This window comes from Jaculus jaculus, chromosome 19 (assembly GCF_020740685.1).
Source record: "Jaculus jaculus isolate mJacJac1 chromosome 19, mJacJac1.mat.Y.cur, whole genome shotgun sequence".
Taxonomy (NCBI): domain Eukaryota; kingdom Metazoa; phylum Chordata; class Mammalia; order Rodentia; family Dipodidae; genus Jaculus; species Jaculus jaculus.
Genome location: NC_059120.1, coordinates 37,385,399 through 37,412,724, shown reverse-complemented (window position 1 = coordinate 37,412,724; position 27,326 = coordinate 37,385,399). Strand labels below are relative to the sequence as shown.

Here is a 27,326-nt window from a genome sequence, read left to right as displayed (position 1 = left end):
ATTATGTAGTCTCAGGGTGGCCTTGAATTCATGAGGCTCCTCCTGCCCCTGCCTCTCGAGTGCTGGGACTTAAGGCATGTGTCACCACTCCCGGCTTCATCTCTAATTTTATTAATTTGTGTCTCTTCTCTCATTCTTTTGGTCAGATTTTCTAAGAGTTTATTAATTTTGTTTATCCTTTCAAAGAACCAACTCTTTGTTTCATTGATTCTTTGTATTTTTTTTTTTTTTGGTTTCTATTTCATTAATTTCTGCCCTAATCTTTATTATTTCTTCACACCTACTGATTTTTTATTTGCCTTGTTCTTCTTTTTTAAGGCCTTAAGGTAAAGTATTAAAGTTGTTTACTTGTGACCTTTCTGATTTCTTAATATGGTCACTTCACTTAAAGCTATAAATTTCTCCCTTAGGACTGACTTCATTGTGTCCCAAAGGTTTTGGTTCTCATTATCATTTGATTTTATGAATTTTTATTGCTTTCTTGATTTCTTTATTGACCTATTTTCATTTAGTACTAGTATGTTTAGTTTCCATGATTTTGTGTATACGCTACAACTTTTCTTGCTGTTGATTTGTAGTTTAATTGCATTGTGATCATATAGTGCAAGGAATTATTTCAGTTTTCCTGTATTTGTTAATATTTGCTTTGTGTCCTAATTCATGGTCAATTTTAGAGAATGTCCCATGTGCTGCTGAAAAGAATGTGTATTCTACAGCATTTGGATGAAATGTCCTGTAGATATGTTAGGCCTATTTGTTCTATGACCTCATTTAATCCAGATGCTTCTCTGTTTAATTTTTGCTGGAATAACCTGTCAATTGATGAGAGTGGGATGTTGAAGTCACCCACTACACCTGTTTGGTATTATCTGTGACCTTAATTCTAAGAGTGTTTAATAAAAGTGGTACCCTTTCCATGTTAAGTGCATATATGTTTAGGATTGTGATATCCTTCTGTTGGAGTATTCCTTTAATCAATATAAAGTGACCTTCCTTATCTTTCCTAACTAATGTTGGTTTGAAGTATACTCTGTCACATAGTAGGATAGCGACACTGGCTTGTTTTCTAGGCCCATTTGCTTGAAACACCATTTTCCAACCTTTCACTCTAAGATATTACCCATCTTTTGTGGAAAGCTTAGTTTTTTGGAGGCAACAAATTGAAGGATCTTGCTTTTTTGGGGGGAGGAGGGTGGTGTTGAGGTAGGATCCTGCTCTAGCCCTGTCTGATTTGGATTTCACTGTTTAGTCTCAGGGTGGCCTCAAACTCATGGTCATCTCCCTGCCTCTGACTCCCAAGTGCTGGCATTAAAGGTGTGCACCATCATGCCTGGTTAGGATTCCGCTTTTTAACCCAGTCTGCAAATCCTTGTCTTTTGGTTGGGGCATTGAGGCCATTATATTAAAGAGTTATTACTGAAAGGTATATATTTATTCTTGCCATTCATCTTGTGTTGTAGTTCTTCCAGTTTTACCTTTACTTTCTTGTATTAACTAGTATTTTTTTTTTTTCATAGATGAAATCATAAGGACTTTATTTTTTTTATTTTTATTCTTAAATTTAATTTATTAGTTTTCTTTTCAGTAAATACAGGCAGTTTGGTACCATTATTTAGGCTCATCTGTGATCTACCCCCTCACATTAGGCTCTCCTTGTTAATGAAAATGGGTCGTGCATTGTGGAGTTAGCCCCCAGTTATTGGTATGATAAATGTCTCTGCATATCATGACCCAACATGTGACTCTGACATTCTTTCCGCCCCCTCTTCCGCAAAATTTCCCTGAGCCATGTTGGTTAACTAGTATTTGAGTGTGGTTTATTTTTTCCTGTTTGCTTATGTGTGTTGCTTTTCTTTCTCTTCAGCATGGAGGATCCTTTCAAGTATTTTCTGGAGAGCTGGTTTAGTCTCCATATATTCCTCTCTTTTTGTTGTGGAATGTTTTTATTTTCCTATTTGGATGCTTTGCAGGCTAAAATAATCTTGGTTGACAGTTGTTATCTTTCAGAACTTGGAATACATCATTCCAAGCCCTTCTGTCTTTTAAAGTTTGTGTTTAGTAAATTACTGTTATACTGATATATATATAGTTGCCTTCATATGTCACTTGATTTTTTTTTCTCTAACTGCTTTCAGTATATTTATTTTGATTTGTGCATTTTGTAGTTTAATTATAATATGATGGTGGCAAGTTCTTTCCTGATTTTGTCTGTTTGACATTCTATAAGTTTCCTTTATCTGTATTGGCATCATTTTCCCTACTTGTGGGAAGTTTTCTTCTATGATTTTGTGGAAAATACCTGTTGTGCCTTTGGAGTGAAATTCTTCTCCTTTTACTATGCCCTGAATTCTTATGTTTGATCTCTTCTTAATGTTCGAATGTCTTTAAATTCCCATTCATGCCTCCCTATTAGTTTGTCTTTGTTGGAGTGTATTAGATCTGCTACCTGGTCTTCTAGTTTAGAGATTCTGTCATCTCCTTGATCCATTCTATTAGTATGACTTTCTACAGAGATTTCTGTTTGACTTACTGTTTTTTTAAAATTTTTAGTATTTCTGATTTTTTTCATTATTTATATTTCCTTATTCATGTCTTATATTGACCTCCTTATTTCATTTAGTTGGTTTCCTGTGTTTTCTTGGGATTCCTTCAGGAGTTTTTTTTTTTTCCTTCTTTGATTCCTTTGAGTATAGATGTAACCTTTTTTTGAAATATTTGTTAGGTATTCCATCTAAAGCAATCTTACCGGAGGTCATTTCTGATGGATTTATAATTTTTGGAGTGATTATATTGTCTTGATTTTTGTGTGTGTATGTGTGTTTCTTGTATTATAATGTAAAGATTTTTGCATCTTGAGTTATTTGATGCTTGGGTGTTCTAATTATCTGCAGTGTTCTTAGCTATGTAAATCTGACTTTATATATCTTTAGTGTACAAGTTTAGGGTGTGAGTTGTAGCTGTTCTACTCTAAGAGAAACAGCAGAAGTGACCCTAGGTGTTGTTTGCCTGTTATTCAAGTATTGTAGTAGCCTGGGTAAAGCAAATTACTGGCAAAATCTAAAATTCAACTGATAAATATAGACATTCAGTTAAAACTAGCACAGAGTAATTTATACAAATGTGGGGATTAAAATAACCAGATAACCGAATAAAGCCAAAGTCTCTAAAGATGTGTATTGCCCTGTACCCCTAATCCTGTTAACTAGGAAGTTGAGGTTTCTGGTCTGAAATGGGTTCCAAGTCAGCCTAGGGCTAGTCAGACCCTGTCCCCAATAATGATAGCAGGAAAAGACAAAGGCCCTAAAAATCAGGAAACATTCAAAAGCAACAATACTCAATACCAAAATACAGCTTACTTGAGAATGGTAAAGCCAACCAAGAATATAACGTGCAAATGTAATGCATAGCCTTTTCTGACATGGAAAGAGAGATTAACAATTCCAGTGCAGGTCTATGTATGTGGCTTTGTATAAGTAGGCCCTGTTACCTTTTTATGGTGGCTTCTATTCTCACCAATGCTGAGTGCCCAGCTTAATCTCCTTCCATGCCAGGTGGCTTGGGGTGAATGAGTTCTTTGGACATTCAGGGCCCTGAAGGTTGGGGGGATGTGAGGCTATGCAGGTACCTGGAGTCGTATGGGAGCTGTTTAGCTGGTTCAATTTGTATTTCCTTTAGCTGCTGTTCAGTTGGTCCCTGCTATCTTTCCCTGTAGGTTTCTTGATTTCATGAGGAGGCTGATGTGAGTGGAAAATTCCTTCACTTTGTTTCTGCTCCTACATCTCTGCGCTGGCTGCTGTGTGGAATTCTTTCCTCCTTTCTGGCAGATCTTGGTCTCTCCTGCTTCTCTGCTGTGGTTGATAATGATTTATATACCACACCTTCACTTTTTTGTAGAAGTGTTTATTTTGCTGTGTTTCTTTTTATTTCCCTTTCTAGGCTGCTTTGGTATGGCTAGTATGCCACCATCTTACCCAGAAATCAGAAATCTAAATATTTTTAAAAAATATTTGTATTGCCAGGCGTGGTGGTGCATACCTTTAAACCCAGTACTCAGGAGGTAGAGGTAGGAGGATTGTTGTGAGTTTGAGGCCAGCCTGAATCTACATAGTGTATTCCAGGTCAGTCTGGGCCAGATTGAGACCCTACCTTGAAAAACCAAAAGAAAAAATTTGCGAGGGATAATGAGAATGAATATGGGTGTGTCAGGGTCTCTTGCTGCTGCAAACTCCATATGCGTGTAAAACTTTGTGCATCTGGCTTTACATGGGAACTAGGTAATTAAACCCAGGCCATCTGGCTTTCCAAGCAAGTACCTTTAACCACTGAGCAATCTACCCATATCTTTTCAACAAAAAAAGTTTAACAAGTGAAAAAGAAAAGAAAATAATAGACATGGTGGTACATGTTTGTAATCCTAGAATCTAGAAGGGTTAGGCAGAGAGATTTTGTGTTTGAGGCAAGCTTTGACTATATAGTGAGATCCTATCTCTAAACATCAAGAAAAGAAATAGCTATAGAATAAGAGAAAATGTTTTTGTTTTGTTTTGTTTTGTTTTTCAAGGTAGGGTCTCACTGTAGCCCAGGCTGACCTAGAATTCACTATGTAGTCTCAGGGTGGCCTCGAACTCACGGTGATCCTCCTTCCTACCTCTTCTGCCTCCTGAGTGCTGAGATTAAAGGCGTGTGCCACCACGTCCAGACTGAAAGAAAAAGTTTTTTTTTTTTTTTTTTTGGTTTTTTGAGGTAGGGTCTCATTCTAGCCCAGGCTGACCTGGAATTCACTATGGTGTCTCAGGGTGGCCTCGAACTCACGGTGATCCTCCTACCTCTGCCTCCCAAGTGCACGCCCGACTGAAGAAAATGTTTTTTGTGTAGCTGTGCAGTTTTAGTTTTACAAGAGTTAAGATACTAAAAAAGTTTATAAGGTAAAAAAGTTGCCTTCATTTATAATGTAATTCTCTCCCTAAGTATAATATTTTTTCTTCTAGCTTCTGGTTTTGTATTTTTATTTGTTTACTTGGGAGGAGGAGAGGGAATTAGAGGGAGAGCATGGGCATGCCTGGGCTTCCTACTGCTGCAAACTCTATCCACTTTGTGTATTTGGCTTTATATGGGTTATTGGGGAGTTGAACCCAGGTGGGCAGGCTTTGCAAGCAAGTACCTTTAACTGCTGAGCCATCTTCCTCCTCCTCATGGAAGGCTACACCTGGAAGGAATTGGTTTTGTATCCTTCTCAAGGTCAATTAAAATCCCAGCTAATTTTACTCTGCTTAGTTTCTCCCAAGGGCAGACCCTATTAATAACAGGGTGCACTAGCATATTTCAATTTCCCCTTCTTGGAACATGAAAGGATGTTTATTTGATGATCACTATGAGAAGAACCTAGGAAACCCTCTATGAAGGTTAAATTTATAGGAATGTTGGATCCCCCATTACTATGCTCCATGATTTTATTTCTTAATAAATTTTTAAGAAAATATTTATTTGCATGCATGTGTGTGTATTGTCATGGGCATACCAGGATCTCCTGTTGCTGCACACCAATGCCTGTTTACTTCACATTGGTGGTTAGAAAATTGAACCAGGGCTAACAGACCTATCAAGCAAGCAACTTTAACTGCTGACCCATCACCCCTGCACCCATTTTAATTTATTTCTGTAATTGGCATTCATAGTTTTAGGTTTATTAAGTCATTTTAAAGTGTTTGATCTGTGTACTCTTTTATTTTTCCACCTCTAGAAGCTTTCTTTCTACTTTGACATCACATGTTCTTTGCCCTGTCCCTCTTCCTCAACATCTTTTTCTTCTCTTATAGTTTCATAGCTAATATCTACTCTCATGCACACATGTACACACACATTAAAAGCTAGCATCCACATATAAGAGAGAGTATATAATATTTGTCTTTGCAATTCTGGGTCATTTTGTGCAATAGTTTACAGATCTACCCATTTTCCCATAAACTTCATATTTTCAGTCTCAGATTCATTAACCCCAAGTTTCTAGCAATGTGAGTTATTGTTGTTATTGTTTTTAAACATTTAATTTAATTAATTAATTTATTTAGAGGGAGAGATTGAGAATGGGTGTGCCAGGCCCTCTAGCCACTGCAAACAAACTCCAGATGTACATGCCCCCTTGTGCATCTGGCTAACATGGGTCCTGGGGGAATCGAACCTAGGTCCTTTGGATTTGCAGGCAAATGCTTTAACTGCTAAGCCATCCCTCCAGCCCTTATTATTATTTTTTAATGCCATGTCTGTTTCCCAAGGTTTTCTGCTTCTGCCATTCTACCCAGGAATATCTTTGTCTCTAATTTTTATTTTTATTGATTTATTTGAAGAAGAAAGGCATATAGAGAAAAAGAGAATGGGTATACCAGGGCCTCCAGCCACTGCATACGAACTCCAGATTCATGTACCACCTTGTGCATCTGGTTTACTTGGGTTTTGGGAAATTGAACCTGGGACCTTTGGCTTTGCAGGCAAATGCCTTAACCGCTAAGCCATCTCCAGCACTTTATCTCTAATCTTAAGGGTAATAATTTGCTTTATTATCTCACTTCTGTTTTGAATGTAGGGTTTTTCAGTTTATCATCTTTTTTTTTTTACTTGTAGAATAGCAACTTGTAAGCTTCTTATCCTCCAGATTGAATTAAAACTTCTTCTGATGCTATTTTGAAAGATTCAGAGCTGAATTATATAGCCGTAGAATTTAAATATTTTAGTGTTTTTCTAAGGTATTTGAACATTTTCTTGTTGACATCATTTTCAAATTTAATCTTGAAGTTTATAATATTAATTACAGATGAATATGAACGAGAAGAAACCAGGCAAGTTTATGTGGATTTAAATAATAGCATTGAGGTAAGTGTTGGTGAAAAAATATGGATATTTTAAAACAAGAGTTTCTAGTCAAAGTAGGGTGAAAATTATCAACTGTATATGATTGAGTCATCAGTAAATTTCTCAAGAGTCTGTACTATGAGTATTAGCATTTTTGGCGCACGCCTTTAATCCTAGCACTCGGGAGGCAGAGGTAGGAGGATCGCCATGAATTCAAGGCCACCCTGAGACTACAGAGTGAATTCCAGGTCAGCCTGGACTAGAGTGAGACCCTTCCTCGAAAACCAAAAAAAAAAAAAAAAAAAAAAAAAAAAGAAAGCTGACTATTAACATTTTATATTGTATATTGTTATATTGTAAATTTTTCTTTTAAAAAAATATTTATGTGAGAGAGAGAAAGAGTGAGAATGAGTGAGCAGTAGAGGAAATGGGCATGCCAGGGCCTCTAGCCACTGCAGATGCACGCGCCACCCTGTGCATCTGGCTTACATGAATACTGGGGAATTGAACCTGGGTACTTAGGCTTGGTAGGCATGCACCTTAACTTTCTCCACCCCTGTAGTAGCTTTGTCTGAGAGGGGGTCTTGCTGAGGTCTTGCTTTGTAGTATAGGTTTATCATTGTCAGGACTTGGCCTTCTGAGTTTTGGAATTACAGGTTTGTGTTAACCTCCCTGTTGTAATAGCTTTTAAATATATATATATATTAGTAGTACCATTTAACTTAATTTATTAAATATTTGTTGACTCTCTGTCAGAGACCAACACATGGTGATATAGATCTATTAATTTTAAAAACATTATTTCTAATCTGTTTCTGGGTTCTTTTTTCTTTGGTATCACATCTTTTGTCATTCTCGACTTTGCTTTTCTGTTGTAGTGCCTTTTTTTTTTTTTTTCATTTTTCTTAGTTTTGCCAAGTATGTTTTGGTCTTGGTTCTTTGATTTTGTTCTTTGTGTCTGAAGAATGTTTAAAACTAGGGCTGGAGAGATGGTTTAGCAGTTAAGCGCTTGCCTGTGAAGCCTAAGGACCCTGGTTCAAGGCTCAATTTCCCAGGACCCACGTTAGCCAGATACACAAGGGGACTCACGCATCTGGAGTTCGTTTGCAGTGGCTGGAGGTGCTGGCGTGCCCATTCTCTCTCTCTCTTTCTGTCTCTCTCAAATAAATAAATAAATAAAATTTAAAAAAAAGAATATTTAAAGCTATATGAGATCTACTTGGTATACATATAAGTGGATTTTATGTATGTACTTTCTTACATTGGGTTATAAATAACTTCTGTTATGATCAACTTTGTTGTATATCCCAAGTGCCCTAAATAGATAAACATAATAAGCACTAAGTAAATATTTAGTGGATGAGTGAGCAAATAAATAACCTGATTTTGAGATAGAGAAGTGACTCAGTGGTTAAGGTGCTTGGTTTCAAAGCCTAAGGAGCTGGGTTCAGTTCCCTAGTACCCATGTAAAGCCAGGTGCGTGACATGGTACATGCATCTGGAGTTTGTTTGCAGCGGCTAGAGACCCTGGCATGCACCTCTCTCTCTGTCTTGCAAATAAATAAATAAATGAGTAAAAAAATCTTTTTTAAAAAATAAATTGATTTTGCAAAGGAAAATTTATTGAATGTTGAGGGAACACATGCTACCAGATGATGGAAATATTATTTTGGACTCGTGGAGAATTTCCATAGTGGGGAAAATGAAGTTAAATAAGCAGAAAATATGTATAAAGTTACAGTTTTGATATTATTGTATTTAGTTAAGTCCCTCAAAATTGTGTGAATTATGGTAGGGGATTAATATATACTACAATGTGTTATTAAGAGAGTAGAATGACTAATTATTTTGTTGCAGTTTTGTATTATATAACATGCCTTCAGGTACCTTTAGCTATCTGGTAAACTAATATTGGCACTTTTAATACCCTTTTTAGTAAACTATTATAAGTTATAGGGTTTTAATTATTCAAAGTTACATGGGTTTATACCCAGTGATTACATGTTAAAATTTTTCAGTGTTGGAAGAGAGGTACTTAAAAAGTCTTAAGTATTATTCTAAAAAGTTAAACTTTATATTCTAGAAAATGATAATAGCTTTTGAAGAACTTCGTGTGCAAGCAGAGAATTCCAGACTTGAAATACATTTTAAGTGTAAGAATCCTATTTTATTTTCATGCTACTTTTATGCTATTTGTGTTTTTATTAGATTTTGTTAATATTTTCATTCCTTCAGCTTTATGTCCTCAACTATACATTTCATGTTATATTGGCTTTGTTTTGGTAAACCTGAAAAATGTGGATTCTTGGAGGGAATTAGTGTATGTCAAAAATAATTTTTGAACCACGTGTGGTGGTACACACCTTCAATCCTAGCACTTGAGAGGCAGAGATATGAGGATTACTGTGGTAGTTCAGGGCCACTCTGAGACTACATAGTGACTTCTAGGTCAGCCTGGGCAAGAGTGAGAACCTACCTCAAAAAACCAAAATAATGGGGCTGGAGAGATGGCTTAGTGGTTAAGCACTTGCCTGTGAAGCTCAAGGACCCCAGTTTGAGGCTTGACTCCCCAGGACCCACGTTAGTTCACTATTTTACTAAACAAAGTAATGTGGAAATGTTTTCACTCATTAAAAACTCTTCATGCCTACCCAGGGATGCCAAAAACAAAAGACTTTGGCAATTTAATATAATTTCAAGATAAATAAAGAAGTGAGATCATCATTAAATTTTAATTACAATGGAAAACTTATATAATTTTGTTAACACATTATGATTTATTTATTTTGTCTTTAAAGTAAAGGAAGAATATGAAAAAACCCAACACCTTGAAGAAGAATATAGGAAAGAAGTATCTGACAAGGAAAATCAGGTTCTTTGTTTTTATTTTTAAAAAGCTATATTCTTTTAAAAAAATTACTTTTGATAAATATTTGTACATATTTATGAGGTATGATATGTTTTGGTTCATGACTATTGGATAGTGATCAACTCAGGGTAATAAGCATATCTCCATCACTTAAAATTTCTATCATTCCTTTATAGTAGATACATTCTGATTTGGATAATGAAATATAAAGTTTTATTTGCTTACATAAATTTCTGAGAGAATTTTAATAGTATGTACTGCCAAATGTTTAACCTTTTGGTTAGAGAAGTTAATTTTTATTGATTCAAATATACATTCACAAGGGCTGGAGAGTTTTCTCAGTGGTTAAGGTGCTTGCCTGTAAAGCCTAACAACTTGAGTTTGATTCCCTAGTACCGATGTATAGCCAGATGCACAAAGTGATACATGTATCCAGAGTTGGGTTGCAGTGGCTGGAGGCACTGGCATTCCCATTCTCTCTCTGCTTGCAAAGAAACTATTTAAAAATTGTGCATTCACTAAAGACTAGGCTTTTTGGTTATCAACTTACATTGCTGCAAAAAAGAAAAAATACTTTATGAGAGCCAGGTATGGTGGTGCACACCTTTTATCCCAGCATTTAGGAGGCAGACATAAGAGGATCACCCTAGTTCATGGCCTGCCTGGAACTACAGAGTGAGTTCCAGGTTAGCCTGGGGCATAGTGAGACCCTACCACAGAAACAAACAAACAAAAAAACTTCATGAAAATTTTGTTTAAAGGCCCAGTAAAATGTAAAGATATTATTGACAACCCACCCAATTCACATTTTACAGTTTATTTTGAAATTTCTATCTGCAACACCAGTAAAAGGAAACTAAAACAGCTTTTTTCTATTAATCTCACGTAGTAGAAGATTTGAAGTTGGTATGTCTGTATTATTTGATATTTGCAAGAATGTTAATTTAGTTTTTTTTTGGAGGCAGGATCTCATTCTAGTCCAGGCTGACTTGGAACTTACTCACTCTGTAGTCCAGGCTAGCCTTGAACTCATGAAGATCCTTCTACCTTAGCCTCCCTAGAGCCACTATGCCCAGCAAAAGTTCAGATTTTATTATGCCTACCTTTTTCAAGTCTTCTGCTTCCTAAATAGAAAGTGATGCATAAGACGTTAGGAGATGGCTCAGCAGTTAAAGGCACTTTCTTGCAAAGTCTGCTGGCCCTGGTTCAATTTTCCAGCTACCCATGTAAAGCTGGATGGGCATTTTGTTTGCAGTGGCAAGAGACCCTGGCACATGGGCACATACATATATATGCATATACACACATGCACATAAATAGGTAAAAAATTTTAAAGTTATATATAAAATGTATCATCTTCTATTTCATACTATTTTTGCAATGTTTCCCCTTTGAGTTATTAGAAGATACTTTATAATTATAGTCAAGAATGATATATACTTAATAGAAAATTAATTGAAACTACAGAAAGGATACTTAGAGTTTTAGTTGTGATTAAATGGCATATTTGTGTGCAATGCTTATGTCTTTGTTTTTGATACTTTCATACATGTATACAAAGCATTTTGATTCCATTTCCCTGAATTACACTCTCTTTAACTCCCTCACCCACTAAATTCTTCTTTTCATTAGGTTTCCATCCTACTTCCATGCATGTTTGACCCACTTTTTAAAAAAACATTTTAACAGCCCCACTGTCTTTTTAAAGTATTTTTAAATAATATTTTGGGTGCTGGAGAGATGGCTTAGTAGTTAAGGCACTTGCCTGCAAAGCCAAAGTGTCCCGGTTCAATTCTCTAGGACCCACGTAAGCCAGATGCACAAGGGGCGTATGTGTCTGGAGTTAGTTTTCAGTGGCTGGAGGCCCTGGCATGCCCACTCTCTCCTCCGCACCTCTTTCTCTCTCTCAATTAAATAAAATATTAAAAAACCAATATTTTGTATTTTTTAAATATATCTATCTATCTATCTCATGGTATTTCCCTCCTCCCCACTTTCCCCTTCATAACTCTGCTGTCTGTCATATCCCCTTTCTCTCTCCATTAGTCTCCCTTTAAATTTGATGTCATCATCTTTTTCACCTATTATGATATGAGGGTCTTGTGTAGGTATTACTAGGCATTGTGAGGTATTGGATATGGAGGCCAAATTCTGTCTGTACAGTTGTATTGTAAGGAGCCCTACCCTTCCTTTGGCTCTTACATTCTTTCTGTTACCTCTTTTGCAATGGACCCTGAGCCTTGAAGGGTATGAGATGTTTCAGTGTTGGACACTCTTCCATTCCTTCTGCTCAGAACTATGTTGCCTTTTGGATCATCCCAGTGATCATGACCATCTGAAAAGAGAAGCTTCTCTAACCAGGAGTGAGAGTAGCATTAATATATAAGTATGGACATTAAGTGTAGTGCTTTCAGGGCAGTAATATATGGATTTATCTAGACAAGAGCAGGCTTTATACCCCTAAGGCTCATGACCTCCCCTGCTTTTGATTAGGTTTTCAGTAACAGGCATGTATTCCCTCCCATAGAGTGGGCCTTCAGTCCAATTAGCAGTTGGTTTCCCTTAGAGCAGTCATACCACTATTGCACTGGTTCAGTCATTTGGCCTGTGTGGCCAAATTTGAGGCTTCCAGTTTTCACCACTAGTGACTTCTGTCTCCCATAAGGCTGCATACAGTGCAGTTTTTTCCAGCTTTCAGTTGGCTGGTGTGGTGGTTTGATTCAGATGTCCCCCATAAACTTAGGTGTTTTGAATGCTAGGTTCCCAGCTGATGGATATTTGGGAATTAATGCCTCCTGGAGGGAGTGTATTGTTGGGGGCAGGCTTATGGGCTTTATAGCCAGTTTCCTCATGCCAGTGTTTGGCACACCCTCCTGTTGCTGTGGTCAATCTTATGTTGGCCAGGGGGTGATGTCCACCCTCTGCTCAATCGTTTTCCCCTGCCATCGTGGAGCTTCCCCTTGAGCCTATAAGCCAAAATAAATCTTTTTCCCAGAAGCTGCTCTTGGTTGGGTGATTTCTACCAGCAATGCGAACCGGACTGCAACAGCTGGGCTACTGGGAAAAGGTTTTCTGCTCAGCACTACCTTGATTTCTCAGTGACTGTGCTGCTCAGGCATGTGAAGTCTTCGGCAATGGGGTCTTACCATCTTTTTCTCATGGGAAACCAAGGGCCTTGGCAATAGCCTATAATGTTTTGGAGGCAACAGGAACCTCCTTGGCCAACAGCTCACTGGAAGGTATCCCATCCCTGGCACTGAAAATTTTCTAGTAACAATCTATGGATTCTGGATGTGTCATTATTCAAGAAAGTAGATTTTCATGTCTTATTCAGAATATCTTGAATTTTGATTGATATCTTGAATTTTGATTGACCCCCTCCCCCACCTTTCTTTTATACAATCTCTTCCCCTGACCTTGCTTAGGCCTTTCCCCTCCCTGTAATCTGTTCTTCTACACACATATATATGTAAAATACCATCCCCTTAAGACCTTTCCTCTCCTTCCTCCCCTATAGCTGTTTCCTAGCTTATGGGCCTCTGCTACTGAATTTTGGTTCCAGATCACCCACAAGTTTATACATTTGTAGCTAGGATCCACATATGAGAGAGAATATGTGACATTTGGCTTTCTAGGCCTGGGTTACCTCACTTAGTATAATCCTTTCCAGATCCATGTATTTCCCTGAAAATTTCATGATTTCATTTTTCTTTACCACTGAATAGAACACCATTATGTAGATGTACCACATCTTTATTATCCATTCATCTGTGGATGGACATCTAGATTGGATCCATTTCCTAGCTGTAGTGAATAGAGCAGCAATAAACATTGTTGTGCAAGGTAGTGAGAAGAGTCATTAGGACATATGCCTTGGAGTGCTATAGCTGAATCATATGGCAAATCTATTTTTAGCTGTCTCAACAACCTCCACACTGATTTCCACAGTGGCTATACCAGATTACATTCATACCAACAGTGTAGAAGGGTTCCCCTTTTACTGCATTCTCAACAATATTTATTGTCATTTGTTTTCTTGATAGTAGCCATTCTGATGGGAGAGAGATGGAATCTCAAGGTAGTTTTAATTTGCATTTCCCTGATGGCTAGGGATATAGAACACTTTTTTTAGATGTTTATAGGCCATCTGTATTTCTTCTGATGAGAACTCTCTATTTAGCTCATTTTTTGATTGGGTTGTTTGATTTCTTATTGTTCTGTTTTTTGAGTTCTTTGTATATTCTGGATATTAATCCTCTGTCAGATGTGTAGCTGGCAAAGATTTTCTTCCATTCTGTAGGTTGTCTCTTTGCTCCATTCACAGTGTCCTTTGCTGTACAAAAGCTTTGTAATTTCATTGTATCCCTGTAGTTGATTAGTGGTTCTATTTTCTGAGCAATTGGGGTTATAGTCAGAAAGTCATTACCTATGCCAATATGTTGAAGGTTTTCCCTTAACTTTTCCTTCGAGCAATTTCAGAGTTTCAGGTCTGATATTAAGGTTCCTGATCCACTTGGATTTGATTCTTGTGCATGGAGAAAGACAAGGATCTATTTTAATCTTTCTACATAAAGATACCCAGTTTTCCCAGCACCACTTGTTGAAGAAGTTCTTTTCTCCAGTGAATATTTTTGGCATTTTTGTCAAAAATCAATGGCAGTAGCTGCCTGGATTAACACCTGGGTCCTCCATTCTGTTACATTGATCTACATCTCTGTCTTTGTGGCAATACCATGCTGGTTTCTTTTTCTTTTTTTTTTTGAGGTAGGGTCTTGCTGTAGCCCAGGCTGACCTGGGATTCACTATGTAGTCTCAGGGTGGCCTTGAAGTCATGGCTATCCTCCTACCTCTGCCTCCTGTGTGCTGGGATTAAAGGTATGCACTGTCACTCCTGGCTCCATGCTGTTTTTGTTTTTATGGCTTTGTAATATAGCTTAAAATTGGGTATGGTGATACCACCAGCCTTATTTTTGATGCTCAAAATCGTTTTGGATATTCAAGGTTTTTTGTGCTTCCAAATGAATTTTAGAATTGTTTTTTCTAATCCTTTGAAGAATGCCATTGAAATTTTAATGGGGATTGCATTAATGGTGAAGATTGCTTTTGGTAAGATTGACATTTTCACAATATTGATTCTTCCAACCCAAGAACATGGGATGTCATTCCATTTTCTTGTGTCTTCTGCAATTTGTTGCTTGAGCGTTTTAAAGTTCTCATTGTATAGGTTTTTCACTTCCTTGGTTAAGTTTATTCCAAAGTAATTTATTTATTCATTTTATTATTTTTTTGAGGTAATTGTGAATGGGAGAGATTCCCTGGTTTTATCCTCTGCATGTTTGTTGTTAGTATATAGGAAAGGTACTGCTTTCTGTCTATTTATTTTATATCTTGTTACATTGCTAAAAGTGTTCATCAGCTCTGACAGTTTGCTGGTAGAGTTTGTAGGATTTTCTTATGTATAGAATCATATCTTCTGCAAATAGTGATAATTTGAACTCTTTCTTTCCAATTTGTATCCCTTTTATGAGTGTCTCTTATTGCTATAGCTGTGACTTCCAGTACTATACTAAATAAAAATGGGGACAGTGGACACCCTTGTTTTGTTCCTGAACTTAGTGGAAAAGCTTCAAGTGTTTCTCTATTTAGTAATATATTGGCTGTAGGTTTGTGATAAAATAGCTTTTATTATGTTGAGATATGTTCCTTCTGTTCCTACTTTCTGTAATACTTTTATCATAAAAGGATGTTGGATTTTGTCAAATGTATTTTATGCATCTGTTGAGATGAACATGTGATTTTTGTCCTTCAGGCCATTTATATGATGCATTGCATGTATAAATTTACAGTATGTTGAACCATTCTTATATCCCTGGGATAAAGCCAACTTGGTCGGGGTGAATAATCTTTTTGCTATATTCTTGCATTCTGTTTGCCAATATTTTGTTGAGAATTTTGCATCTGTGTTCATGAGGGAGATTGGCCTGTAATTTTATTTTTTTGTTCTGTCTTTGTATGGTTTTGGTGTGAGGGTGATGCTGGCTTCATAGAAGGAGTTTGGTAGAATTCCTTCCCTTTATATTTTATGGAAAAGTTTGAGAAGCAGTGGTGTTAGTTCTTCCCTGAAGGTCTGATAAAATTCGCCAGTGAATCCATCTGGGCCTGGGTTTTTTTTAGTTGGGAGACTTTTTATAACTACTTGGATCTCTGTACTTGTTATATGTCTATTTAAATGGTTCATCTTGATTTAATTCTGGTAGGTCATATGAATCAAGGAAATTGTCCATTTCTTTCAGATTTTCCAACTTGGAGGCACACATATTCTTAAAGTATGTCCTTTTAATTGTCTGAATTTCTTTCGTATCTGTTGTAATGGTGCCTTTTCATCTCTAATTCTATTAATTTTTGTCTCTTCTCTCTTTTTTTCTGGTCAAATTTTCTAAGGGTTTATCAATCCTGTTTATTCTTTCAAAGGAGCAACTTTTTGTTTTATTGATTCTTTGTATTGTTTTTTGGTTCCTATTTCATTAATTTCTGCCCTGATTTTTATGATTTCTTCTCATTCATTTTTGGTTTGCCACCTTCTTCTTTTTCCAAGGCCTTAAGGTGAACTATTAAATTGTTTATTGCAAGCTCTCTAATTTCTTTTCTTCTTTCTTTCTTTCTTTCTTCTTTTTTCTTTTTCTTTTTTTTTTTTTGTTTTTTTGAGGTAGGATCTCACTCTGGCTCAGGCTGACCTGGAATTCACTATGTAGTCTCAGGGTGGCCTTGAACTCTCAGCAATTCTAATTTTATAATATAGGCACTTAGAACTATAAATTTCCCTCTTAAGGACTGCCTTCATTGTGTCCCAAAGGATTTGTTATGTTGCATTATCATTAACATTTGATTCTATTAGTTTATTGATTTCCATTTTGATTTCTTCCATGACCCATTGATCATTCAATAGTGTACTGTTTAGTCTCCATGAATTTCTGTATGCTCTGTAGCTTTTCTTGTTGCTGATTTGCAGTTTAATCCCACTGTGGTCAGGTAGAGTACAAGGGATTATTTCAGTTTTACTGTATTTGTGGAGATTGCTTTGTGTCTTAGCATATGGTCTGTTTTAGAGAATGTTCCATGTGCTGCTGAGAAAAATGTATATTCTGCAGCATTTGGATGGAATGTCCTGTAGATATCTGTTAGGTGCATTTGACACCATTTAATTCAGATGTCTCTCTGTTTATTAGTTTCCAGGATGACCTGTCAGTTGATGAGAGTTGGGTGTTGAAGTCTCCCACTACAATTGTGTGTGATGTTATCTGTTACCTTAAGTCTAATAGTGTTTGTTTGATGAAACTGGGAGCCCCTGTGTTAGGGGCATAAGTGTTTAGGATTGTAATGTTTTTGTTGTGGAATGTCCTTATTTCTCCATTAATTTGGATAGATAGCTTTTGCAGGATAAAGTAATCTTGGTTGGCAGTTGTTATCTTTCAGAACTTGGAATATATCATTCCAAGCCCTTCTGGCTTTTAAAGTTTGTGTTGAGTAATCTGCAGTTATTTTGATGGGCTTGCCTTTGTAGGTGATTTGCTTTTTCTCTATAGTTAGTTGCTTTCAATATATTTTCTTTGGTTTTCTTGTTTAGTAGTTTAATTATAACATGGTGAGGAGAGGTTCTTTCCAGGTTTTGTCTGTCTGGTGTTCTAAAAGCTTGTTGTATCTGCACTGGCATTTCTTTCCCAATTTGGGGAAAATATTCTTCTATGATTTTGTTGAAAATACCTACTAAACCTGTGGACTGAAATTCTTCTTTGTTATACCCTGAATTCTTATGTTTGATCTTTTCATACTGTCCCAGATATCTTAAAATTCCCATTCATACCTTGCTATTAGATTGTTTTTCTCTTTGTTGGATGGTATTAGGTTGCTACCTGGTCTTCTAGTTTAGATATTCTGTTCTCTCCTTCATCCATTCTACTGGTGAGACTTTCCACAGAGTTTTTTATTTCACTGACTGTATTCTTCAGAGCTAGGATTTCACCCTGGTTTTTCTTCAGTATTTCTATTTTCTTATTCATGTTTTGTAATGACCTCCTTGTTTAGGTAAGCTGGTTTTCCTGTGTTCTTTTTCAGAAGTTTGTTTTCTTCTTTAATGCCTTTGTTTTCTTCTTTGATTCCCTTAATTCTCTGATTTCGTTGAGCATAGATACCATAACTTTCTTGAAATCTTTGTCAGGCACTTCATCTAAAACAGTCACATTGGTGATCATTTCTGATGGATTTATAGTTTTTGGTGGGACTCTATTGTCTTGAGTCATTGAGTTTTTTGTAATATATTATAGCGACTTTTGCTTCCTGAATTGATCTGATGCTTGGGTTTTCTGCTTATCTGAAGTGTTCCCAGACGTGGCAGTCCACCTCTATATATTCTCAGGCTATGAGTTCAAGGTGCCAGGTGTAGCTCTTGCCCCCACTCCCCCAAAGTCTTTGTCAGGCATTTCATCTAAAACAGTCTCACTGGTAATCATTTCTGATGGATTTATAGTTTTGGGTGGGACTCTATTGTCTTGAGTCTTTGAGTTTCTTGTATTATATTGTAGCAACTTTCGCATCCTGAATTGATTTAATGCTTGGGTTTTCTGCTTATCTGCAGTGTTCCCAGACGTGACAGTCCATCTTATATACCCTTAAGATATGAGTTCAAGGTGCCAGGATAGCTCTTGTCCCACAATCAAGCCACAGAAGTAATCCTAAGTGTTGAGTTTGCTTGCTAAGCAAGTATTGTAGTGCACTGGGTGGAATAATTTACTGGCAAATTCTAAACTTCAACCAAATAACATATACAATCAATAAAAACCAGCACAAACTATGCAATTGTGGGGATTAAAACAAACAGATAGTCATATAAAGCCAAAATCCCTAAGGGTGTGTGTTGTTCTACACCCTTAATCTTGTCAGCTGGAAGGTAAAGATTTCTGTTCTGAATTTGGTTCCAGGTCAACCTGGATCTGGATCAGACCCTGCCCCCAGTTATGACAGAAGCAAAAGACAAAGGCCCTATAAATATGAAAGCATCAAAGGCAACAAAACTCGACCCCCCAAATACAGGTTATTTGAAAATGGTAAAGCCAACTAAGAATATATAACCCATAACCTGTTCTGACAAGGAAAGAGAGCTCTTCCAGTGCAGGCCTATGTACCTGTTTGTTTTTTTTTTTTTTTTAATGTCAGTCAGCCTTGTAACCTTTTGGGGTGGCTTCCAATCTCACTAATGCTGAGTGCCCACCTCAATCCCTCAGTGTTGTGCTGTGGAGCTGGAGTTCTGATAAGCAGTGCTGACTGTGCTGCCACTGGGGGCTGAATACCAGAGGTTCACGGTTCTCATGGTAAGGGATGGGAGAGTTCAGACTTCTGGAGTTTGCACTTTCAGTAGCTCTTTAATTGATCTCAGATGCCTTTCCTTCAGATTTCTTAACTTTGCAAGAAGGCTGATGAAGTTGAAAAATCTGTTGTTTGGTCTCTGCTGCTGCCACTGCTGGTACGCCTTGTAGGGGTGGGTGTGGGGAGAGTGGGTCACAGGCCATGAGCACCTCAGTGGGACTCTGGCTGTTGTCCTCCTTTCTGGTGGATCTTGGTCTCTCTGGCTTCTCCACTGTGTCTAAGAATAACCTATACTCCTTCACTTTTCAGATGAAGAGTGTATTTTGCTGGAGTTTGGCTTAAATCCCTCCCTAGACTTGTTTGGTATGGTGTGTATGCTGCCATCTTACCTGGAAGTCCCCCCAATATTTTGTATTTTAACTTTAATTTTAAACCAAATTTCCAAAAGAAGATAGTTTTTTAAAAAATTAAAATTTGTGCATTGAAAAAAATCCCACAAAGAGAATGAAGTACTTAAAAGTGTATTGGATGGGGCTAGAGAGATAGCTTATCAGACATTTGCCTACGAAGCCTAAGGACCCAGATTTGATCCCTCAGGACTCATGTAAGCCAGATAGACACACAAGGTGGCACATGCATCTGGAGTTCGTTTGCAATGGCTAGAGGCCCTGGCGTGCCCATTCTCTGTCTGTCCCTCTTCCAATCTGTTTCTCTCAAATAAATAAAAATATTTTTAAAAAAGTGTTTTGGAGGTTTTGGCTTTTCTGGTACATTTTCAAATTCCTATCTGGGGATAGACATGTGGCTGATGACTTTATGGTGCAGAGTATGGCAGATAGGAAAGGCCAATTGAATCTCATCAGCCTGTATCATGACTTTTCCATTATATCCTTATCTCTCTGTCTGTAATTAGAATATATATTTTAGAGATGACCTTTTTATTGTTTTTGAGGTACTGGAGTTTGAACTAAGGGTCTTGAATATGCTATGCATATTCCTTGCAGTGTTAGAGCAAGGTTAGTTCTCTGTGACTACATTGGCTCTAGGTAGTAATTAGAGTCCAGGGTGAGAGGGTTGAGTTAAATGACAGAGATACTATGATCTTTGATATCATTTCCTTATACTTAATTGTGGTAGTTTGAGTGTATGTCCCATAGACTGAGCTTTTTTGTTTGTTTTGTTTATTGTTTTTTGAGGTAGGGTCTTGCAGTAGCTCATGCTGTCCTGGAATTCACTTTGTAGCCTCAGGGTGGCCTCAAACTTTCAGCGATCCTCCTACCTCTGCCTCCAGAGTGCTGGGATTAAAGGCATGTGCAACCATGCCTGCCCCAGACTGAGCATTTTTTATTAAGAATTGAGCATGTAACTTGGGTCTATAGCAGCTTAGTTGGAGGAGGTATCACTGGGGGTGGATGTTGGAGTCTAACCCTGAGGTGTGTTTGGGGACCCATCTTGAGTCCAACCCTACTAGGTGTGTTTAGAGCAGTTTGAGCTCTGGTGGGTTTTATAGTGTGGGTTATTTGGTCATGTCTCTCTGCCATGATCTATGAAAATAAGCCAGCTGCTTCTAATATTCCTCTGGAATTTGTAAGCCTGAAATAAACCCCTTCCCTTTCATGAAGTGCTTCTGGTTGGATGTTTGTCCAGCAACCAGAAGCTGATGGCAACATTAGTCTTTTGTTCATACACATCTGATCCAGTGTCTGTGGCCTCTGACTCTTGAAAGATTCCAGGATTCTTTGGAGCAACTTATTTTCTCCTTAGTAGGATCTTAAATTTTCTCCTATTTTTCTTTTTCTTTTATTTTTTTTGAGGTAGGGTCTCATTCTAGCCTAAGCTGACCTGGATTTCACCATAGAGTCTCAGGGTAGCCTCGAACTCATGGCAATCCTGCTACCACTGCCTCCCGAGTGCTGGGATTAAAGACATGTGCCAGCATGCCCGGATAACTTTTTCTTTTTTCAAGGCAGGGTCTTGCTGTAGCTCAGGCTAATTTGGAATTTACTATGTGGTCTTATGGTAGCCCCTAATTCACAGCAGTCCTCCTACCTCTGCCTCCCCAGTGCTGGGATTAAAGGCATGTGCCATCATTCCTGGATTGGTTTTTAAATTTTTATTATTTTATTTTTATTTATTTATTTTGAGAGAGAGAGAGAGAGAGAGAGAGAGAGAGAGAGAGAGAGGGAGAGAGAGAAGGAGAGAATGGGCGCGCTAGGGCGTCTAACCATTGCAAACGAACTCAAGATGCATGTGCCCCCTTGTGTATCTGGCTTATGTGGGTCCTGGGGAGTTGAACTTGGGTCCTTTGGCTTTGCAAGCAAGCACCTTAACCACTAAGCCATCTCTCTAGCTCATATTTATTTTTTAGATAGAATTAGTGTACCAGGTCCTCAGCCACTGCAATTGAACTCCAGACACTTGTGCCACCTAGTGGGCATGTGTGACCTTGTGCTTGCCTAGCCTTTGTACATTTGGCTTAAGTAGGATCTGGAGAGAGAAAGAAAAAGTTATCTGGGCACTTACACAATGCTTCATGATCACCTTGGGTAATGAACATTTCTGTCACCTAAACTTTTATCATTTCTTTTTTTTTAAATTTTTATTAACATTTTCCATGATTATAAAATATATCCCATGGTAATTCCCTCCCTCCCCACCCCACACTTTCCCATTTGAAATTCCATTCTCCATCATATTACCTCCCCATTACAATCATTGTAATTACATATATATAATATCAACCTATTAAGTATCCTCTTCCCTTCCTTTCTCTACCCTTTATGTCTCCCTTTTACCTTACTAGCCTCTGCTACTAAGTATTTTCATTCTCACGCAGAAGCCCAATCATCTGTAGCTAGGATCCACATATGAGAGAGAACATGTGGCGCTTGGCTTTCTGGGCCTGGGTAACCTCACTTAGTATAATACTTTCCAGATCCATCATTTTTCTGCAAATTTCATAACTTCATTTTTCTTTACTGCTGAGTAGAACTCCATTGTATAAATGTGCCACATCTTCATTATCCACTCATCTGTTGAGGGACATCTAGGCTGGTTCCATTTCCCAGCTATTATAAATTGAGCAGCAATAAACATGGTTGAGCACGTACTTTTAAGGAAATGAGATGAGTCCTTTGGATATATGCCTAGGAGTGCTATAGCTGGGTCATATGGTAGATCAATCTTTAGCTGTTTTAGGAACCTCCACACTGTTTTCCACAATGGCTGGACCAGATTGCATTCCCACCAGCAGTGTAGAAGGGTTCCTTTTTTTCCACATCCCCGCCAACATTTATGATCATTTGTTTTCATGATGGTGGCCAATCTGACAGGAGTGAGATGGAATCTCAGTGTAGTTTTAATCTGCATTTCCCTGATGACTAGTGACGTGGAACATTTTTTTAGATGCTTATATGCCATTCGTATTTCTTCCTTTGAGAATGCTCTATTTAGCTCGATAGCCCATTTTTTGATTGGCTTGTTTGATTCCTTATTATTTAACTTTTTGAGTTCTTTGTATATCCTAGATATTAATCCTCTATCAGATATATAGCTGGCGAAGATTTTTTCCCATTCTGTAGGTTGCCTCTTTGCTTTTTTCATTGTGTCCTTTGCAGTGCAAAATCTTTGTAATTTCATGAGTTAACTTTTATCATTTCTCTACGGTGGGTCCAGTCAAATTCTTCTCTGTTCTTTTAAATACTTTAAAATCTCTCCAAGGGGTCACCACCATCTGAAAAAAAGAAGCTTCTCCAACTAAAAGTGAAAAGTAGCATTAATATGTGGGTATAAACATAAGTGTTTAGAGGGCTCAACTTCTATTTTATAAGTTTAGTTTCTGCTGTTTCTTCACATGCACTCTATATATCTGTCAAGATACAATGACATTTTTTGAGAATTAATTTTTCCCTACAATACCAACCTAGTTGTTCCTTTCTCAATTTTTGTGCCATTTTATTTTAGTCCTAGTAATATTCAATAGTAGTTTGTAAGAAGGCTGAGTTTCTTAAAAGTAAATTGTAAACTCAGTATTTGTCATTTCTGGTGTTCTTTGTAATTTATTGAATGAGTCAGCAATTACATTTGTAATCTTCTCAGTAATAACTTAAAATATACAGTATAATATTAAGTATATTATGGTAGTTTAAGCATAGATTCAGAAAGTATATTTTTTTTGAGGCAAACCCAACAGACTGGCTTTTTTTTTTTTTTATGAGAGAGTGAGAGAAAGAATTGGCATGCCAGGGCCTCCATCCATTGCAATCAAAATCCAGACATGTGTGCTCCCTTGTGTGCATGTGCAACATTATATGCTTGTGTCACTGTGAGTCCACCGTGAGTGAGACCTGTAGAGTTGAACATGAGTCCTTAGGCTTTGCAGGCAAGCACCTTAATTGCTAACCCATTTCTCCAGATCATTCTGTAACTGTTTTATAGGCATGTATTAAATGCCTAGCACAGCCATCTGAAGAATCATATTAACAAATATATAAAACAATTGTAGCTGATAAATGTCATTTTTTTTATACCTATAATGCTTTTTAAAACATTTTATTTTTAGGTATCACTACTACTGATACAAAGTACTGAGAAAGAAAATAAAATGAAAGATTTAACATTTCTGCTAGAGGAATCCAGAAATAACGTTACTCAATTAGAGGAAAAGACAAGTAAGAATTTATATGGGAAAAATTGTAATAATGTATGTATTTTTCTTTTATGTTCTAAATTTTGGGTGTCATCACAAATTTAATACTTTCTAGTGCTTTAATCTTTAACTTGAGTTGGGCCAATTGTAGGAGGGTATAATAGAATCATTTGGGGAGCTTTTTGAAAGTACATATACTCCTCTCTTTCCATATTTTCAACCTTCAAAGTTTCAAGAACACACTAAAAAAGACATTAACTTTCAATTTCTTGAACAATATATAACATTTTATGTGTTTATGATTGTGCAATGTGATTCTTTTGGTTAAAGTACACAATGCCTCATGATCATGGGTAATGAACATTTCTGTCACCTAAACTTTTATCATTTCTTTATGGTGGGGTGGGTCCAGTCAAATTCTTCTCTGTTCTTTGATATTTCAAGTACTTAGGGACAGTGCCTGAAACAATACGAGGCAATCAGCAAATGCTTTATAAATAAATGAGTTTTGTGGAAACAACATGTGAAAAGTTATTGATTCTCAGAACAAGACATTTGGAAAAGCATTAGAGTAACACTGTCGAATATGTTCCTTCAAGAGTGACTTGGAGAGGAGTTGTATAGTCAGAAGAAGACATGGCTTGTACAAGTCATGAAAGTGCAAAGGTTAAGGTGCATTTGTTAAACTGATGAGTGTGCTTATCTTAAGGGAACTTAGACAAATGAGACTGTAAATGACTGCATCTATTTTTGAAGGACCTTAAATATTTTGGCATCTTTAGACTGTTTTCTACTTTTCAAGCTTATTGAAACTATAGGACACTTGGAAGGCATAATATATTTTGTGAAGTACCATTTATATTCCAGAGCATAGTGACTTCTTCTTTCTATTTATCTTCACATGGCAAATAATTATATGGTTCCTACTAATTTATGATTACTAATTTTGTTATGCTCACTACTTTATTACTATTATTATAAGTATATTGCAGTTATTTGATTTTTTTTAATTTTTTAAAATTTATTTGAGAGCAACAAACAGAGAGAGAAAGAGGGAGGGAGGGAGAGAGGGACGGAGGGAGGGAGGGAGGGAAGGAGGGAGGGAGGGAGGGAGGGAGGGAGAGAGAGAGAGAGAGAGAGAGAGAGAGAGAGAGAGAGAATGGGTGCATAGGGCTTCCAGCCACTGCAAATGAACTCCAGACACGTGCACCCCCTTGTGCATCTGGCTAAAGTGGGTCCTGGGGAATCGAGCCTTGAACAAGGGTCCTTAGGCTTCACAGGCAAGCACTTAACCGCTAAGCCATCTTTCCAGCCCAGTTATTTGATTTTTGATATATTTTATATTCTTTCTTCACTCCATGCTTTTGGCTACTTCTGTACCCAAAATGAATCTCTTATTTTAAATTGGTTGTCTAAATTCTTGTATACTCTTCCTCACTCTCTTTTTGAAAAACTATTTTATTTATTTATTTGAGAGAGAGGAGGAGAGAAATAGGGAGAGAGAGAGAATGGGCATACCAGGGCCTCCAGCAACTGCAGATGAACTCCAGATGCATGCACCTCCTTGTGCATCTAGCTTACGTGGGTCTTGGGGAATCGAACCTGGGTCCTTTGGCTTTGCAGGCAAGCACCTTAATTGCTAAGCCATCTTTCCAGCCTGCTTCCTCACTCTTAATAAGGGTATAAGCCTCTTCCTTTCTCTTGTGACTATGAATCTTAAGGGGAAAAGCTATGTCTTATTAATCTCTTTGACTCTATTGCCACCACATTGCTTTGTATGTAATAGGAGTTCAGTAAATGTTTAGATGAATCAATATTTAATCATATAAAGTGGTAACAGTAGTAATTAGGAATTAATGATTAATTCTGTGTGATTATGTATTATATTAATGTGATTATGTTTAGACTCATAACCACTGACATGTGTTCATTTAAATTAGTTTCCACTGTTGTCCACACATACATATCTTCCATTTGTTTTTCTTTTTGTTTCAGTTTAAAAAATTTTTCTTTTAAGTTCAGGCTGGTCTAGAACTTACTCTGTATTTCTGGCTGGCTACGTAATCCTCTTGCTTCACTTTCTGAATGCCAGGATTACAGGCATATGCTATCAGACCCTGACCCATTGGAGTATCTTTTATTGACCTGTTATATCTAATGCTTTCTCTGTTGTATTTAATTAGTTTTGAATATATCTACATGTGTACCTCAACCATATATTTTCCTTCTAAATTTTCCTTTGATTTTTTTGCAAAGGTTCCAATTCTCTACTTAAATCTTCTTGTTTTAAAAATCACATATTAACTCATTTTGAATACATTAATCATTGATATTTTATACTTCAATATCTGTCTTACCTATTATTTTTGAAAATATTTTATTCTTTGACAGAGACAGAAAGAGGAAGGGAGGGAGGGAGAGGGGGAGAGGGAGAGAAAGAGAGAGAGAGAAAATGGGTGCTCCAGGGCCTCTAGCAACTGCAAATAAACTCCAGATGCATTCACTACCTTGTGCATTGGGCTTACGTGGGTACTGGGCAATTGAAGCTGGGTCCATTGGCTTTGCAGGCAAGTGCCTTAGCTGCTAAGCCATTTCTCCAGCCTACCTACTTTTTTTTAATTTACAAAAAAAATTTTTTTTTGTTTTTTCGAGGTAGGGTCTCACTCTACCTCAGACTGACCTGGAATTCACTATGTAGTCCCAAGGTAGCCTCAAACTCATGGCAATCCTCCTACTTTGGCCTCCCAAGTACTAGGATTAAAGGCCTGCACCACCACACCCAGCTGAAAAATTCTTTTTGGTTATTTTTCATCTTCTGTTTCTTTCTAATTCTATTGAAACTTACATATTCATTTGTCACCTGAGAAGTAGAATTTCCTTGTGCTAACTTGTTGTGTTGTGAGGAATTGAACCCTGGTTCTTTGGTTTTGTAGGCAAGCATCTTAACTGATAAGCTATCTCTCCAGCCTGAGTTCTAATTTGTGTACTGGTGAATTGAGCTTGGGTCACTAGGTTTTACAGGCAAGCTCCTTAACCACTGTGACCTCCTTTGAATTCTTTTTGTTACATTTCTTCCAATTCATTGAGCCATCCTATGATTTATAATTTGAATTCTTTTTTTTTTAAATAATAGAATGCTTCATGGATTTGCCTGTCATCCTTGCACAGGGGCCATGCTAATCTTTTCTGTATGATTCTAATTTTAGTATATATGCTGCCAAGGCGAGCACTAATTTGAATTCTTTTTGATTATTTTCTTTCATTTCCTTCAGCCATTCTTGTAGTTCTTCTTTGTCCTTTTTGTCCAGTTTCTTCCCATTTAACCATGGTCTCATTAAATTCATTAATGCTTGTTGAGATTTTTTTTTTAAGTTTTTTTTGGTTCATTTTTATTTGTTTATTTGAGAGTGACACAGAGAGAGAAAGAGGCAGATAAAGAGAGAGAAGAGAATGGGTGTGCCAGGGCTCCCAGCCACTGCAAATGAACTCCAGAGGCATGCACCCCCTTGTGCTTCTGCCTAATGTGGGTCCTGGGGAATCAAGCCTTGAACTGGGGTCTTTAGGCTTCATAGGCAAGTGCTTAACTGCTAAGCCATCTCTCCA

At 37.3% G+C, this 27,326-nt stretch overlaps 1 protein-coding gene and 1 non-coding gene across 2 annotated transcripts in view; one reads left to right on the top strand and one right to left on the bottom strand.

The window, feature by feature from the left end:
* The window catches only part of Sycp1 (synaptonemal complex protein 1), a 130,565-nt gene that overhangs the window by 14,439 nt on the left and 88,800 nt on the right, over nt 1–27,326 (top strand). The window contains exons 8-11 of the mRNA XM_004667535.2: nt 6,809–6,867; nt 8,930–8,999; nt 9,645–9,718; nt 23,637–23,745. Coding sequence (XP_004667592.2) covers nt 6,809–6,867; nt 8,930–8,999; nt 9,645–9,718; nt 23,637–23,745 — 312 coding nt within the window. The remainder of the gene's footprint in view (nt 1–6,808; nt 6,868–8,929; nt 9,000–9,644; nt 9,719–23,636; nt 23,746–27,326) is intronic.
* On the bottom strand, nt 26,847–26,953 carry LOC123456099. Its single transcript, XR_006634320.1, has one exon. It is a non-coding gene; the product is annotated as a U6 spliceosomal RNA (small nuclear RNA).